At 46.8% G+C, this 16,278-nt stretch overlaps 1 protein-coding gene across 1 annotated transcript; it reads right to left on the bottom strand.

Annotated features, from left to right (window-relative positions):
* Positions 1-1,011: 1,011 nt before the first annotated feature.
* LOC138580888 (hemoglobin subunit beta-2-like) lies at positions 1,012-5,661 on the bottom strand. Its single transcript, XM_069651782.1, has 3 exons — positions 5,489-5,661; positions 3,256-3,478; positions 1,012-1,322 (listed from the first exon to the last, which is right to left on the bottom strand). The coding sequence occupies exons 1-3, from the start codon at positions 5,578-5,580 to the stop codon at positions 1,194-1,196; spliced, it is 444 nt and encodes a 147-aa protein (XP_069507883.1). The 5' UTR covers positions 5,581-5,661; the 3' UTR covers positions 1,012-1,193.
* Between the last annotated feature and the right edge of the window lie 10,617 nt (positions 5,662-16,278).

The raw sequence follows: 16,278 nt of genomic DNA, 5'->3' as shown, positions 1-16,278 counted from the left end.
CCCCTGAAGAAGTAGTGGTAGTGTCCAGTTCTTAGGCCTTTGCTTTCCCTGAAGAAGTGGTAGTGTCCAGTTCTCTACACCCCCAGTTCCCCTGAAAAAGTGGTAGAGTCCTTCCCCTCAACCTTGAGCAGCGTTCCATGTCCTCTTCAGCTGTCAGGAAGGCAGGAGCCATGTGAGTAATGAAATTCACCTGTGTATGTGCGATGGGATGGTGGTTTGTGCACCTCCTTGTTGACAGTAGCTAGCCAGCTCCTTCTTCTATGCCATTGGCCAATACATGCCATTGATGGGCCTTGGGAGAAGATAGGTAAGACTCTTTATCTTTATCTCTAATCTTTCAGGAGTCGTATTGTGCCAGGCATGAACATAGTCATTGCTGTGGATAAGGAGGCCATATTGTGATGCTCTCTAGATGATCACCCCCTTCATAACTGTGGGCGTCCTACCGTGGGGCTGGAGGACTGCCTTGAGGGATGCAAGTAAAGGGAAAACATCTATTGGCTTCCCCAGTCAGCGGGGTATTCTAGAAACCATTGCAGGTTCCAGTGGCGACGGATCCAGCAACAGAAAGGGCTTTACTCATGAGCAATATCGATGGCCATTAAGGAAGCCAGGAGGTTTACACATTGGGGTGTGGGCCATCCGACTGGGAATACAAAAAGGACTGTGGAAAAAGGGTTGTCAGTCACAGGTTACTGGCACGACATTAAGACAACATGGTGGCCATATTGAAAAGGCTGCTAGGTTTGTGTAGAACAATCCGCTGCTTGACTCTCTGCAAGCGTTGAACAATATATTACAGTGCAAATTTTGAATACATTGGTGTTAACATTTTCAACTAGAACAGAGTTGTTTCTCTTTCCGTAACATTTGAGGACTCATTTGTGCGAAGGCCACTTCGAATTATGAGAACCTCCAGGCGCACAATTTGCTTCCCATAGTAAGAACACTTGTCGGCCTCGCTATAAATGTAAATACCTGGGGCCCCAGCAAAGGAGAACAGAACACAGCTTGTTAGAAAGGCACTGAATCGCTTTATTGATGTCACAACAAATTCACACATTTCCAGATGAAAAAACAGGCTGTGGCACAGGTCACCATCCACAGAATTATGCCAACAGAACATCCAACAGAACATCAGCTAAAGACCAGCGCCCACAGACCACCACTCACAGGCCACCAATCACAGGCGTTTAGTGGTAGTGCTTGGAGAGAGCAGCGCAGGACACAGCCAGGAACTTCTCCCAGGCGGCGTGGACCGAAGGGGTGAAGGGGGTTCCCAGCTTGCGGGCCAAGACGATCACCAAGCAGTTTGCCAGGAGCTGAGGGAGGAAAATATGAAGCTCTGTTAGTGATGTTCGTGATGGTGCCATGAGTAGGAAATCCCACAGGACCGTTATCAAGGGATGAGGGCAGACACCGTCCAGGTTGCACCACCTGGGCAGCACATGCCTCAACAAATACTGAATACTCACACACCATCAAATACAGACAGAAATAACAAAACTGTATATTGAGTCAAGCAAGGTGATATCATTTGGCGGAAACAGAAATGCAAGCATCCATCTTATAAACAAGCACTGCCAAAGCCAACAGTTTTAGCTTTCATGAAAGCATGGGATAGGCATAGTCATATGCTGGGGGAACACTGGCTCAGTCAGTTATCCAAAGGCACTATGATGTGTAGAAGTCATAAAAACACAGATAAAAACAGTCAAGACTCGTTGAATAGCATGCACTCGAGTCTTCTGCTATTATGTCACTGTGCGGTCGAACTCATGCCACAATCTACAGAATATGGAGGCTCTGTGACATGATCAGGCGACACAGTGTTCATCCACAAAGGCCTCTGGGATTTTGCGATTGGAGGTCAATTCTCCCGGAATGTGCATTCCCTCCAATTTAGAGCATACCCTAAAACAGTTAATATGTGCACACAATCAATTGGACCCAGAAGTAGGGATACACTGAATCAAATAAAAAGTCCACAACAAGAGAATCCTATTTAAAGAGAGGATTAAATCAAGAAGGAAAATCTGCTTGCCGCCAAGCTAGTGTCTACCTCGAGAGATGTCCAGGGTTTTACGCTAAACTCTTGCCGCTCTAAAATGTTGTTTATGAGTTACTTGCTATCCCCCGGGCATTACCACCAGGCATAATACTTCAACTACACTATGCTCGTCTGGCCACCGCATTCTAGGCATCCATGCTGAAACTCCTTTGGACAGCGCACCCCCCCAGCACATCCAATGCTAGCCGCCATATAGAATGCCAACCTGTTATTAGAGATGTCAGTTCCTCCCAGAACTGCAACAGGATCTCTGACTGACACCTGCTCTGTGTTGTCCCGCACCTCACCAAATAAGCTAAACACTCTGCTACTGTGCACTGCACTCTGCGTGTCTTGTATTCTGCATGACACTCTTCCAGTCTAGAGACAGCTTTCCTTGCTCCTTGTCTACTGGCAACTATGCCCAAAAACCCTAAGCAAAGAAAAAAAGGCTATCTGTCTGGCTCTCTTATATGCATATCTGAAAAACCTCAAATGGTGGTGAAAACCGTGGTCATCGATACCCTATCAAACCCAGGCCCCCCAGAACACCCCCCTGGTCTAAAATGGGAGAAAGTGAAATGTAACTGTTTTCCCTTAGGAGAAATATCTGGGCAAGCAGCTTCCCCCAGCATGTCCGCGGTACCCACCGGTCCTGGTCACAGCATCATGCATGTAGGCTAGCATTATTGCATGTGCTGGGTTGTTGGAGGGGCAGACACCTGCTGTGTTCATTTGTAGCCCACCACCCACATGCTCTCCATGCTAGATACCCATCACCAGGGGGCTGCGCAGCCGTGAATTGGGAAAGAACCTCGGACATGGGAAACTGTATTAGAGAGTATTTAATAGGTTCATCAGCAAAAAGGACATGTTTCACTAGTCGAGCCCTAGAGCCACATGGGCTATCGACATTGTCTCTGCTCTTGGTGTCCGTCCCTGGGCGATCAAGGCTCTTTTTCCCTCTCTCTGTCTTTCGCTCTCTCTTACTCTCTCGCTGACCCTCTCCGTCTCATATTTCCCAGCACCTCTACATCACTTTTGTAGTAACCTCAGATGGGTGTTGCCTTCTTATTGGTGCCAGTGCCCTGAGAGGTCACCTCCCCTAGAGGTCACGCCTCTGTTTAATTGAAGGTGCTGCCCCCCCTCATCTTGGTATCAGTCCCTCCTCAAATTGTGACATATCAGAAAACTTTTCCTCTTACCCGGAAGTTCTGGGGATCCACGTGGAGCGTGTCAGCATGAATCTCACTCAGTTTGGCCAAGGTGTGCTTGATATCATCTATGTGGGTGACTGCACTTCCCAGAGCCGACAAGACCTTCTTGCCATGAGCGGCGACCTTGGCATTGCAATTGATGGCTGCTGCAGTGGAGAGGTCTCCAAAGCTGCTGAAGTACCTCTGGGTCCATGGGTACACAACCAACACCCTAAAAGAGTTGAGACAAGAGTGAGGGTCAACATATGCTTAATATCCGAATGGTTTCGTTGTTGAGCTCTTACCCATGACTGGAAAAATAGATGACTAGCAAACAATATTGTGCAAACATTCAGGCCCGAGAATCACCAGAAATGTTGACTAGAAATAATTACCTCTACAAACAGAAACTCTTCCAAGGTCCAATCCTCAAGAGTCACCGTCCCTCGTCTGTCATCCTGACTCCCACCCATCTAAGGTACTGACAGCTAAGTGTAGGCAGTTAGCAATCTGCTGGAACGCAACATCTTGAAAACAACCTTTTGGGCAATAGAGCCACCAGACCAATACATGAGACTCCATCTGAGACTGCAACGCTACGCGCTTGAGATGAACATTGGACTTCATGTACCACTACAACAGCCAAACTTTATGGTACATGTGAGACTCCATCGGGGGTTAGAACACCCCAATCTCTTGATGTACATGAGACTCCACTTGAGGCTTGAACATCACACCCTCTCAGTGCTCGGTCGATGTCACCGGAGCCTACAACACCCAACCCTCATCCTGCGCATGAGACTGCATATAAGGTTACAACATCATACACTCACAAGGTCCCTGAGACTCCACCTGAGGCTACAAGATCCTACCCTCAGGATCTACGCGAGACTCCACTACAAACGCCCATTCTCATGACATTTTGGCCAAGGTTCCACAGCAGGCAGCGACTAAGGCACTGATGTTTGCTATCACTGTTATGCCTGAAAAGCAAACTCTGGTACAGGCTGCAGACTACATGGGTGCCCTAATACAGGACATTATGGAAGGTTTAAGGACACCTCAAGTGCCCAAATCACACAATGCTGCACCAAGATTTAATGAGGTATCTTCAGATGTCTCTGGCACAGCTGTGCACAAACATTTCGGCAGAGAAGACTTTAACACTGTGCAGCATGATAACAACACCAACTGGTAACAACGATATATAAAATACATTCACCAAACAACCCTCTACAGGAGACCCGTGTTGAAAATATTAACAATGGTTTAGTATATTTTTTCAAGAAGAAATGAGATTGAACAGTGACTGTAACCAGGCAGGGCAAGGACCACCCTGGCCTGTGCGTAGGGGTCTTACTGTGTTTCACAAAGACAAGACTCCAGGTCAGAGGTCTGCATCCTGTGGCTCTTCAGATAATGTGGAGCTCAACTCCCAACATTGCATATGCTGGCTCAGGCGGATGGGATAATCAGTACCATATGGATCAGAGATCAGATATGTCTGGATTGGTTCATGTCACTGGGGTATCCTAGTCAGTTCCTAGGCTTTGCTTTCATTTTAGTCTTACTTCAGTCAATTGTATTTAATTGAAGTGACCCAAGACAACAACTTCCGGAATGCAACTAATTGACATATGAAAGCCCAAGACCAGGGGAAGGTGGGCCCAGTGACATGGAGTCAACCAGCAACATAAGGATTGTTAAATGCCCATAACTATCCCCGCTTTGCAACTACACTTTTGAGGATTGGTGCAGCCAACGGAAACTCTTAATTACCATTGAAGAGATATGAAAATGTAGCAGTGGGAGAGAAAAAGGGCAGATTTCCAGACACTGTATGAGTGACAGAGTCTACCAGAATCGACAGTGACCCCCCAGCATCCTTTAGTAGGAAACTACACCAGCTAACTAACATATGAAACATTCTGGAGAAATAATCTGAGGGGCAGATGGCAATGCCTGCACAGACTGGAGGTAGACAGAGCTGCATCTGAGGTTGGTTTAGCAAGCAACAGCATTTGTTCCAAATTACAGTAATCCGGGAGATAGAGGCATAAGAGAAAGTGTTCAGAAGAAAGCGAGAAAGGATAGAAAATGGAAGTTGGAGAAATCGAAAGTAGGGGTTATTAGTCAGAGCTAGGTCAGGAAAAGGTGGTAGGCAGTAGGAATGTGAGGGGAGAAAACCTGGAGGAATACATGAAGTGGAGCGTGGTCTGTGATAAGGATTGGCTCTTAATACCTGACCAGGGTTTCTTTTCCATCAGCAGCACAGTCCACCTTACTCCACACAGAGGCGATGGCGGCCTTCTCTTCTGCTGTCCAGTGAACCATCTTTGCTTTGGGGTCGGGTGGTGCTGTGGTCTGCTGAGTCAGATTCTGCTGCTGGAAGCTGCTTCTACTGGAGAGTTGCCCGAGTCCAAGGGATTTATAGGGCTGCGGCCAAGTCCCACCCAGTGAGCTAATTGTGCTGAGTCAAGACGGGGACACTTATCTCTCTGGCCAGGCTCCTCCAACCTGCTGACTCAGGCTTTTCTGACGTCTTCTTTCAAACTGTAGAGCAATTAGTATTATTTTTTTAAAAAATCTAATTGTCACGTACCATGCATTAAGCCTTTAAGCCATTCAAACACACACATTTTCCAGGTGTAGAGTCTGTCCTGCCATTTCTGACAAGCTAAGTGGTGACCTCTGCATAAATAGAGGCTATGGAGGTGGAATGCTGTCTGTTAAGTGTTCTTTCCTGCACTGTGCAACGTTCGTGTGTTCCACTTTTGCAATCAGATTACACATTGGACGTGTGAATGAGTGTTCTTTGTGGAAGTGTGGCAGGTATCTGGTCTCTTGTCAGTGGGAACACTCTGTGGTAGAGGCCAGGGGTTTGTGGTGGGCTGCCTGCTCTGAATCAAATTCCACACATCACTTCACGGTGGTGTGATCGTATTGGAGGTTGGCTGGGAGCCTCTGCTCTTCCCCATGGTGGTTTCTGTGGCATTGTGGCAGGGGATCTCCACTCTGCTCATTGGAGAGCAGCACTCTGTGGTGCTTTTGCCGGGGGTTGGGTTGGCCTGCTCTTCAGATTCAATCCCGCACTTCCCAGTGTGATGTTCCAGGTGGAATTTGGTGGGAAGCCTCTCCACCTCTTGATGGACTGCTGTCTGTGCAGTCAGTGGAGGGATGCTCTTTGCCCTCTGTGATAAGAGGGGCTCTTCTTCGGGATCTGCATCCATGCAGTACTTCCTGATCATTGTTGCACGAGAGGTCGGATTGACCTCTGGAAACAGAGCAGAGAGGGCTCTTGCAAGCTGAGTGTCCTTTCTTTGTGGCAGTGAACCTCTGGTTTCTCCTGGGTTGCAGGCCTCCACTGACCTCTGCTTCTGTGGCGGTGTGGCCGAGGCTGTGAGTTCACCTACGGGGAAGGTCACCCACCAGACTGACCTACCTGGAGATGATAAACATCCGGAGCATTATACAGTATGCAGGGCTCGACTGAGAGCCAAAAGGACTCCTGGAAATGTTGTCATCCCAGCCTCCCTATTGCAACGAATGGGGTTGTGGAGAAGATGCTCGCCCCCACCAATTTGTTTTTTAAAAAAGAAGTGTCTATTCGCAAGGACGAAGGATAAATAGCACACTTTCGGCACAATTTGCATGGACAAAAGGGTCCTTTTAAATTGTGCAGAATGCTTGCTATTTGTCCTTACCTTTAAAAACGGTACAATATATGTTTTGCATTGACTGAATAAAAAGTATGCTTAAGAGCACAGTTCATATTGTCTAGTGAAAGTTCGAACAACAAATAGTGCCGTGAGTAAAGAATACTATTCAAAATATGTGTATACTGACAGTCCCCTTTGCCCCGGCCCTAAATGGATGTGTAAGTACTTAACTTTTAAGATGGGCTTCGGCGACCTCCACTCTGTGTTTAGCACTTCTCCTCTAGCCCAGAAGTGTATGTGATCTTTTTAGTGTTCAGTAGATGGCAGTGGAATTGCCCACTGCCCTCCACTGACGCCCCTCCATGATCTCACTTCCCAGGAGGTGGGAGAAACGTGCCATAGAGAGGGAGCAAAAAGAGGACTGGGAATTGAGAGGGAGGGGCAGCAGGAAAGGACAGAGGGTCAGTACTACATGAAAAGAGCACAGGAGTGGAGATGGTAAAAGGAGGGAAGTAAGAAAAGAGAAGGAGAAGTCCAGATAGTGGAATTTAGGAGGAAGAAAAGGGGGAGCTGGGCTGGTGAGATGTGGAGAAAGAGACGGGCGCCCAGCACTGGAGAATGAGGAAGAGCTGGGCAGGAGAGAGATACATAGAGGAAGTGGGAGCTTGGGATTGCAAATGGCGAACGAGGAGAGAGAGAGAGATAAGAAGGGGAGAGCTCGGCTGGTTATGCCCATAGAAAGAGAAGGAGGAAGCACAGGAGTGGGGAGAGAAGGAGAGTAACTGACAGGAAAAAGAGGCTGTACACGAGGAGAGAGGAGATGGAGAGTGCACATAACTGGAATGAGAGGCAGGACTCTTGAAACACTAAAAGAAAATGGAGATGAGGCGTGCACTCTGGTTCTGAGTCAGTCCCGGGCTCAAGAGGCAGCAGCACCCAGGTCATCATGCCTTACCATGGAGAGCCATACACATGGTTTCCCCCCTCCCCTATCAAGGGTAAGGTTTGTGCTTTGGAGGAGAGTTGGTTCCTCGTCACCTGCTTTGAAAAAATTGTGCCACTACATGTACCAGAATCCTTAGAGCCTTTAATGAAAAGCAACCAGACACACTTGAAAAGGAAAAGGAAATGAAAACAGCCTCCCTGATGATTGATAGAGTTAAGAAAACGTTTGGAGGAGAAGACTAACTGTTGTTGTAGCAGTTAAACCTGACTGGGAACCAGAGTGCGCGCCTCATCTCCGTTTTTTTATAGCAATTTCAATGGTGCATAGATTCTAATGCCGACAATTGCATTAACTAGAAGAGAAACTGGAGCAAGGACCAAGGACCAAGCAGGCTCAGGTCAGGGTCCGGATTGCTCATACTTGCTTGACAATGCAAATTAAGATGGTTGTTTTAAACCTAATTTCGCATTATTTTGCTCTTGTGATGCTAAGTGGCGCTGGGCAGTGTAAGCACATGGTGGTGACAAATTGCACTGGGTTTACTTCTCAAGAGCTTTTCCGTTTGTGAAATGATGGTCTTCGTGGTTGGGTTCCCTGGACTGGAGAAGCTCTGTCATTCCTCATCTGTGGCAGAAGTTCTGTATATTGACAGATTTCCATCTCCATTCTGCCCCTGGCTGGGGAAGCTGCCCTTTGACCTGTGTGAGGAGAGCCAGGGCATTAACCCAGAGAGTATTGCACTCAAGTCTGTTCTGTCCCTGAGTTCGTCACCCTAGGGACAAAAGTGTAACCTCACAATAAGAGGCACGTGAGAGTGTGCACTTCAGAGTCAGGGAGAATGGTGGTACCCCCAAACCGGATGGGAACACAATGTCTTGGCTTCTCACCTGAGATGCAAGCCCATGATTCAGTTGTCCAGTTCCAGTTGAAGAACTCTGGGATGCAGGGGTGCCTAGGCCTGAGGGCTACGGACGCATCTCCTGAGATTACAAAGAGGATATTAGTGCCTCTCAGGGTTGCCGTGGGTGACACCACAGTGACTGGAGATGACTCGCTACAGGCAAAAGGGACAGGCGTTGCTTGCTCTGCCTTAGAAGAGCCTATCACCAGTCCATTGGGCTGACTCAGGCCCCAGGCAGCACTGCTGCACTGTGACCTCTCAGAGGAGAGAATGACCAGTGTCCCAGATGGGATATCTGGTGGAGAAACCTCCCAAGCCCCACAAAGTGTTGCTGCTCCTTACCCTATTGCTGCAACAGGCCACATGGAGAGCCATGAGGCCCTGTCAAAACGTCCCCCATGGAGACAGGTGGGACAGGTTCTGACAATACCAGCGAGATCAGGAAGATGCCAGACATGGCCAGGGATGCTTCTGGACTACTGCAGAACATCAGAACATACACTACAGGCAACCGGAGCCCCATGGTTGTGCTTTTCCTACGGAAAAAGTAATCTAGTCACTGGGCGGGCTCTAGTGTGATCCAGAGTCCCACATGGACTGCATGGATGGGCGAAATGGATATTCAGGGCACATGAGATTGTCTCTCCTTTCCAGATAATGTATAGACAACGTGCTTGCCTTTGAGGCAGATATTCCAGTGCATATGACAAAGGCAAGTCGCTGGTGTTATTTTAGGCATTCTTGTAAAGCGCACGTTCGCCAAAGGCATCTTGGCGCTGCAGGAAGGAGAGATCTAATTTACGGTAACCGAAATGTTAAAACAGATGAGATTTTAGTGCCTTTCTAAAGGCAAGGTGGGTATCAAAATTCTTCAAATGCAGCGGTAGACTGTTCCAGAGTCTGGGGGCGACAACAGAAAAAAAGCGCCCCCCACAGCTGGCGCGCTGAAACGCAGGAACATCGAGAAGACCAGCTGATGTCGAATGCCGAGATCACGTCGGGAGATAGCGAGAGAACTTGGCACATAGATATTCCACTCCTTGAGCCTCAAGAGCGCGATGGACCCGACACAGGGTTTTAAAAACAGGGCGCTGAGCAACCGGTAGCCAATAGAGTGAGCGCAAGACCGGGGGTATATGGGCACCATAGGGAGAACCAGTCACCACCCGGGCCACCATATTTTGCAGCAGCTGTAGTCGCAGGATAAGACCTTTCGGTTGAGATAGATAAAGGGAATTACAATAATCTAATCGACTCAACACAATAGCAGCCATGACCGGGGGTGAAGGTGGATGGGAACAAGAGGGAGAGTGACCTGCTTTACAATCTGAGGCAACCTGGGGCTCCATAGAGAGAGAGTAGCTGAAAATATAACTCCCACAAGTGATGAGCCGGATCCAGTAGTGGATTAACTCCCTATTTATCAGATGGTAGGCACGTGGGACCTTCGTAGTTCTAGTTTTTAAGGTTAATGAGGAAATCCCCCTTTCATTGGGGCTACCGACCCAACCCTGGTGCTGCAGCTCCGAGGCCCCTCACCCTCCCTTCGTAGCAGCAATTACACTGCAATCCACCTGAGGTTACATAGAAAGAGAGGGGACCCTTTCTGGGGTTGAAGGAGCTGGTTTCCCTGTTCTGCAACAGTTTTGGTTAAGCTAGCGACCAGTTCCTTGAGTTTGCCAAACTCCATCGTTAAATCTCTAAGAGTTCTTATACAGTTGTATTTACACTCAGCACCCAGGAGTTTGGGTGTTGGAATTGAATTTGTAGATGCAATTATGCTCTTGTGCTTTTTTGGGGAATTCATGCTGTCCTAGGGTTACTGTTCCATTTGACTCGCCCTTCTACTCCCCCCCAGAGCCTGGGAGTGAGAGCCCCGTCTCATTGCAACTGATGAGCTGCTCAGATTGTCATGCTCCGGCTGTGGTGCAACCGACAGGGCTGAGAATCTATCGTGGAGAATGACTTCTGGGCCAATAATTAGGGCGCTGGAGGGATCAATTTCTGCCCGACCATTGTTTGAACTTGTGCTGGGTACCTTTGCCACCTCTAGAATATGAGAGCGGGCGACTGTAACCAGCTCAGGATTCTGGCCAGTGTTATGCATGAGGGTAGCAGAGCTGTTAGGGGTGCTACCAGGCAGTGCACTTCAATTATACTACTCGTTTGACAGCCCACGCAGCTCGATTGATTGGGACAGTGGACTGGTAGAAGATAACTTTTCCCTCCTTCCTTATCCGTGGCATTGTCTACTATGAATTTAGCTAGTGGGTCCACTTTAGCTTCCCTTCTTGAGTCACTGGATACTTGAGTCTTATTCTTATTGTAGAGGAGCAGCTGCATGCCTCTGTAGGAAACCCTGCCTCTCTCCCCCCATATGTTGGAAACCTGAGATTGTGCCGTGTTTGACGCCAGCAGTTATGCCAATACTGCAACATGTGTTCGAAAGAAGATACCGGTTGAAACAAACCTTATCGAATGTATCCCAGATTGATGATAACCTAAGGGAGGAACTCCCTGAAGGAATATGAAAAAGAGCAAGGAAAGAAGCTAATGGCGTCACAAGAGACATAAAGTAACACCTTGAGATAGTGGCTGAAGAGGATGTCTGGATCCTACAGAAACTAATGACGAAGTAAAGAATCAAGTGAACGTTTAAATACGAAAAAGAAGATTACACATGCACAAAGTGCTGCAGAGAATCAACCGTTCAATAATTGGACAGATGCTGAAATGCAAGGCAGACCAAGTCATCATAGAAGCTGGCTATACATAGTAAATACAATGCCGGTGAAACCACCAATATATAGGTGCTGGACATAGGTATCATAAATTTAATAAGCCAGGACCAATGAAGAGGAAAGGGAAAATTGTATCACAACAAGAATAAACTGAATCGTGAAGCTGCATGACAAGGTTGTCTGGCCTAGAGTCAAGACTGAAGCAGCCAAGGTAAGCTATCTATTCTGGAAAGGAGCGAACATGCACAGCATAAATGATCCCTCTTGGTAAGGTGCAAAGAAAGAACACCAAGAGTGCCAAGTTTTATTCATTTAGAGCATTTAAAACCTGAAAAATTGACTAAATCGTGGTCTCCTGTCACATGGGCCAAGGATGGAAATAGAATTCGAACTTGAAGTCCCAAACGATAGTGAGTGCTCGCACTCCCATACATTCTGAAGACAAGGATACTTTTGCAAGGTCAAGGTCAAAGACAAAGACAATCTTCATGGCAGAAGGCATGGGTGATGAGAGATGCTGGGCAAATAGGGTGGGGAGGTGGTGTGTGGCCCCATCTCCTTGCTCCTGGGTCTAAGCTTACATGCTGCTAAGTGAACCGAAGGTTCCAGACATGGCACAAGCGTGCCAGCCAATTGTAGTGTAACGAAGGACCTTATAGCTTGAAAACCAATAAGAAGTAGTGTGTCTTATGTTTCTGAAGATGACATGTTTTACAGGTAGACATATGTTATCCACCTGACAGTGGGCAGCCAATCACAATCCTAGTTCCTATAGAATGTGTACTTGGATGTTCCCCTTAAGCCTATCCTGACCCTTAGTAGGTATTTCATTATTTGCCACATAGTATGACATCACCTCTGGTGTATTTTGTTTTTCTTCCAGCTTTGTTTATTGAATGGTCATATTGGGTGTCTGGTCAAAGGATCGAATACAAAGGGTCGAATGGTTAAAGGATCGACACCAAAGGATTGAAAACCAAAGGATCCAATTTTTTTTTTAAATTATATATTTTTTTGGGGGGTTTTGTTTAGTGAAAAAAAGTGGTTTTTACCACAGAAACAGGGCTTGTGGGGGGACACCCCAAAAAAAAAAAATGTAAAAAAAAACAAAAAATAATTTGATCCTTTGCTTTTCAGTCCTTTGCTGCCTATCCTTTGACCATTCGACCCTTTGGTTGTCGATCCTTTGACCTACAACCGTCATGTTGTCAGTCACATATCAAAGCATTATATACACACAGTGTACAACATTTTCAACAGTTAACAATATCTGGAGAATTTTCAGTATGGTTCAGGATCTTAAACTGAATCAGACGTAACCCAGCATTCAGAGAAATAGTTTTTGTTAATTGACAGTATTTGGGCAATTTTTCATCCCCTATTGTGGTTCCCACATTTGTTTCCCGTGGTTGTTTGGTAGAGTTTTAAGGAGGGATATGTGATTGTATTAACCCATACAATTTGGACACTCCTATTTTTGTATCATCCTTGGACAGGATGGCTCTTATACATTCATGAGTATCTGGCTCTTTCAGGAATGCCCGCCATCTCTTACTAAATCCGTCTCTCGTTCAGTGATATTGTAACAATGACATCTATCCGACCCCAATAGTGTTTACAAAGTCACCTAAAGTAACATATTCTCCTTCAGGGTACATGTCTCCTATTTTCAACTGCTTACCAGGGTCCCAGGTTTTTGTAATGCCTCATCAAAGGTGGGGGAGATTCCGGGAAAGCACCATAGTGGGGCTTATCCGTCATACTGCGTGTCCACATCAAATTAAATTTTCCCAAAGATTTTCGACAATGCTTTGACAGTGGAACTAATGGGGTCAAATACGCAGGAGTCTTTGTTTTGTGTACTAAATATAACTGAACTTATTTCAGTGGGGCACGCAGCATACCTCTCCAGCGGTATGTGTGTGGCTGTATCTTCCGGGTCATACCAATGCCTAGCAAATTGGGCTTGTGATGCTAAGTAGTAAAGCTCGAGGTCGGGTGCTGCCAGGCCACATCTTGTGTATGTTTCTGCCAATTTATGCCATTTCATCCGTGCAACACCAAGACCCCATACGAATGTTGTCAACAGTGATTTAAACTTAGTAAAGAAGGCCCTCCCTAGCCATAAGGGCATATTGCAAAAAAAAAAAAGATATAACAGTTTTGGGAGGACCATCATTTTCAAGATCGCTATTCGCCCACAGAGGGAGGTTAGGAGTTTTGCCCACAGCTATAGTTTCACAGACAGGAGATGTAGGTAGGCCTCATAGTTATCAGCATATAATGTTTGCCGTTCTCTTGACACCATGATAGCCAAATATCAGACTCGAATCGGTGCCCCTTTGAACCCACTAATATTGGATGGGTATGTGGTAACAGGTGCGATAGGGAATAATTCTGATTTAGAGTCATTTATTTTGTAAACGGAATACCAGGCAAATTCATGGATGTCTTTCATAATGGGTTCAAGATTTTGTTCTGCGTCTCAGACGCATAGTAGAGTGTCATCAGCGTACAAAGACATTATTTGTGGAGACCCTCTTATCCTAATTACCCTGTATCCATGTACCTGTCGAACAAAAGTGGCAATGGGCTCGATAGTAAGGGCAAAAAGTATTGGGGAGAAGGGGCAACCCTGCCTAGTTCCCCTACCAAGGAGGAATACTGCAGACAATGTTCGGTTTGTGAGGACTCTCACCCCCGGAATAGCATATAAGAGTCGGACACAATTCTATAGGAGGCCATATCGTGCAGGGGCGGTGTGGTTTTAATAACACACTGTAATAATAGCTTCCCTCATCGACTCTGGGAGTGAGCCTCTCTCCATAGCCTCCTCTCATACACCCAGTAGGGTAGGTGCCAGTTTCTGGTGGTATTCTTTACATAACTCAGTTCCCAAGCCATTCGATCCAGGTGCTTTCGCTGATGCCAGTGACCTAACGGGGCCAACAATTTCCTCCTGTGTTATAGGTTGATCTAGAGTGAGTTTGACTTCAGGCGAGATTACGGGGAGATTCAATTTGTTTAAGTATCCCAAAATCTCGTCTGCCGTAACCTCATCTTGGTTAGAATATAATGTAGAATAAAATTGTGGGAAATGCGTCATTTATATCTTTGTCATCGGTCACCGTTGAGCCGTTTATAGCTTGAATCCCAGTGATAGGATTGCAATATTTCTCTGCTTTCAGTAAGTTAGCCAATGACCTGCCAGCTTTATCTCCTTCACCATATCAGCGAGCTCTCACTGGGGAAGCCATGTATAGCACCTCCCTATCTGCTAGCTTGTGGAATTCACCTAATAACTCATGAATTTTTGCTAGAGTCTCCTCCTTATGTGTCGTACTGTAATTATTTTCGTGGTCCCTTAGATGAGATTCGATTTGACCTAATTCTTTTTGAACATTTTCAATTAATCCAGTGGTTTTGGCCAAGAGGATGGCCTGATCCAGACCGTAAAGGTCTCCCAAAGAACTGATTGGGTGATAACGGAACCACCGTTAATGGCAAAGAATTCTGTGATTTCAGTATGTGGGGCTTCAGTCCCACAGGGGTCTCTGAGAATCGCTGAAGGCATCCTCCATCATGGTGTGCGTGGGGGGAAATCATGCAATTCAAGACTCAGCGAGACTGTGGAATGGTCGGACAATGTGCGTGGGAGGATGTCACAGCTCTGCACCATGTTGAAAATCGAAGTGGTTATCATCCAGTAATCTATGCGGGGCTCCGAATCATGTGTAAATTCTGTTACGCTCACCTGGCTCCCACAGGGGCGTCGATCGGACCCAGACAGCTGCGGCCTCCTCCAACGTGAAGCGTAGTGCCGAGATGACAGACTGGACTGGACCGCCTAATCTCGTCTGCTTGACCCGTAGAAGTATTCTCCTGCAAGTGGAGAAAGGGATTTAGCCACCCGTGGATTCTAGTAATGGCACCCCACTGTTCTCCCCACTAATCACCTCCGATATTCACTCTCAGTAATCTCACCTTATGTTTTTAAATGATGACCTCTCCATCCTGCGTGGAGTGCAGGGGTGCGTTGATACCAGTTACTTCACTGGTTCGAAGGTGTTGGAAGAGTTCCAGATGAATATTGACTCTGCGGTTCCAGACGAGAACCCGTAAGTATAAAGTTCAAAGAGTTCAATATGTCCGATGTTCACTCTTTTACCATTCCCTTCATGTGTTGCAGCTGGGTCCAAGTGAAGATTGTCTTGTGGCAGCTGATGGCATTCAGGTAAGAGTCTGTATTTCCCAACACTGTCCGGTAAAAGATGGATGAGTGTATTTAACTTATTGGTTTCTCTCTCCTTACAGATGCGGCGTAAGAAGTTGCGGTTTGTTTAAGAATAATGCCTCTGGTGGTAAATCAGGTAAGTCTATGGTGGTAAAAAGAGTTTGTATTTGTTGGCTCTCTCGGCTCACCTTATGTTTCTTTTGTCCCCTAGATGCTGGAGCTAGGTGAAGAAAATGATGGAGGCAACGCCGGATCTAAAAATGCTGTGTGGACCGGTGAGTATGGCGCGGCGCTGCAGCTGGCGATGCGACGCGTGCAGAAATAATGTCCTTTTCAAGTTCGAAGACGTGATGGATCCGGAATCGGGTAAGGATTGGAATAATGTCGGTGTTCTAACCTTTCCTTCTTCTTTCCTCTTCTGCTAGGAGCTCTGGATTTGAGACGGGCGTGGCTGAAGACTGGATGCTGACTGCAGGCACGGTGAGCGGTAAACTGCTGGATGCAGCATAACGCAAAGCATGTGCTGCTGTTCGGGCGTGGTTTAAATAGCC

Source organism: Ambystoma mexicanum, chromosome 3p, assembly GCF_040938575.1.
Source record: "Ambystoma mexicanum isolate Mex_15411 chromosome 3p, UKY_AmexF1_1, whole genome shotgun sequence".
NCBI classification, from domain to species: Eukaryota; Metazoa; Chordata; class Amphibia; order Caudata; family Ambystomatidae; genus Ambystoma; species Ambystoma mexicanum.
Note: the sequence above shows the minus strand (reverse complement) of the source record. Positions and strands in the feature narration are given on the sequence as shown.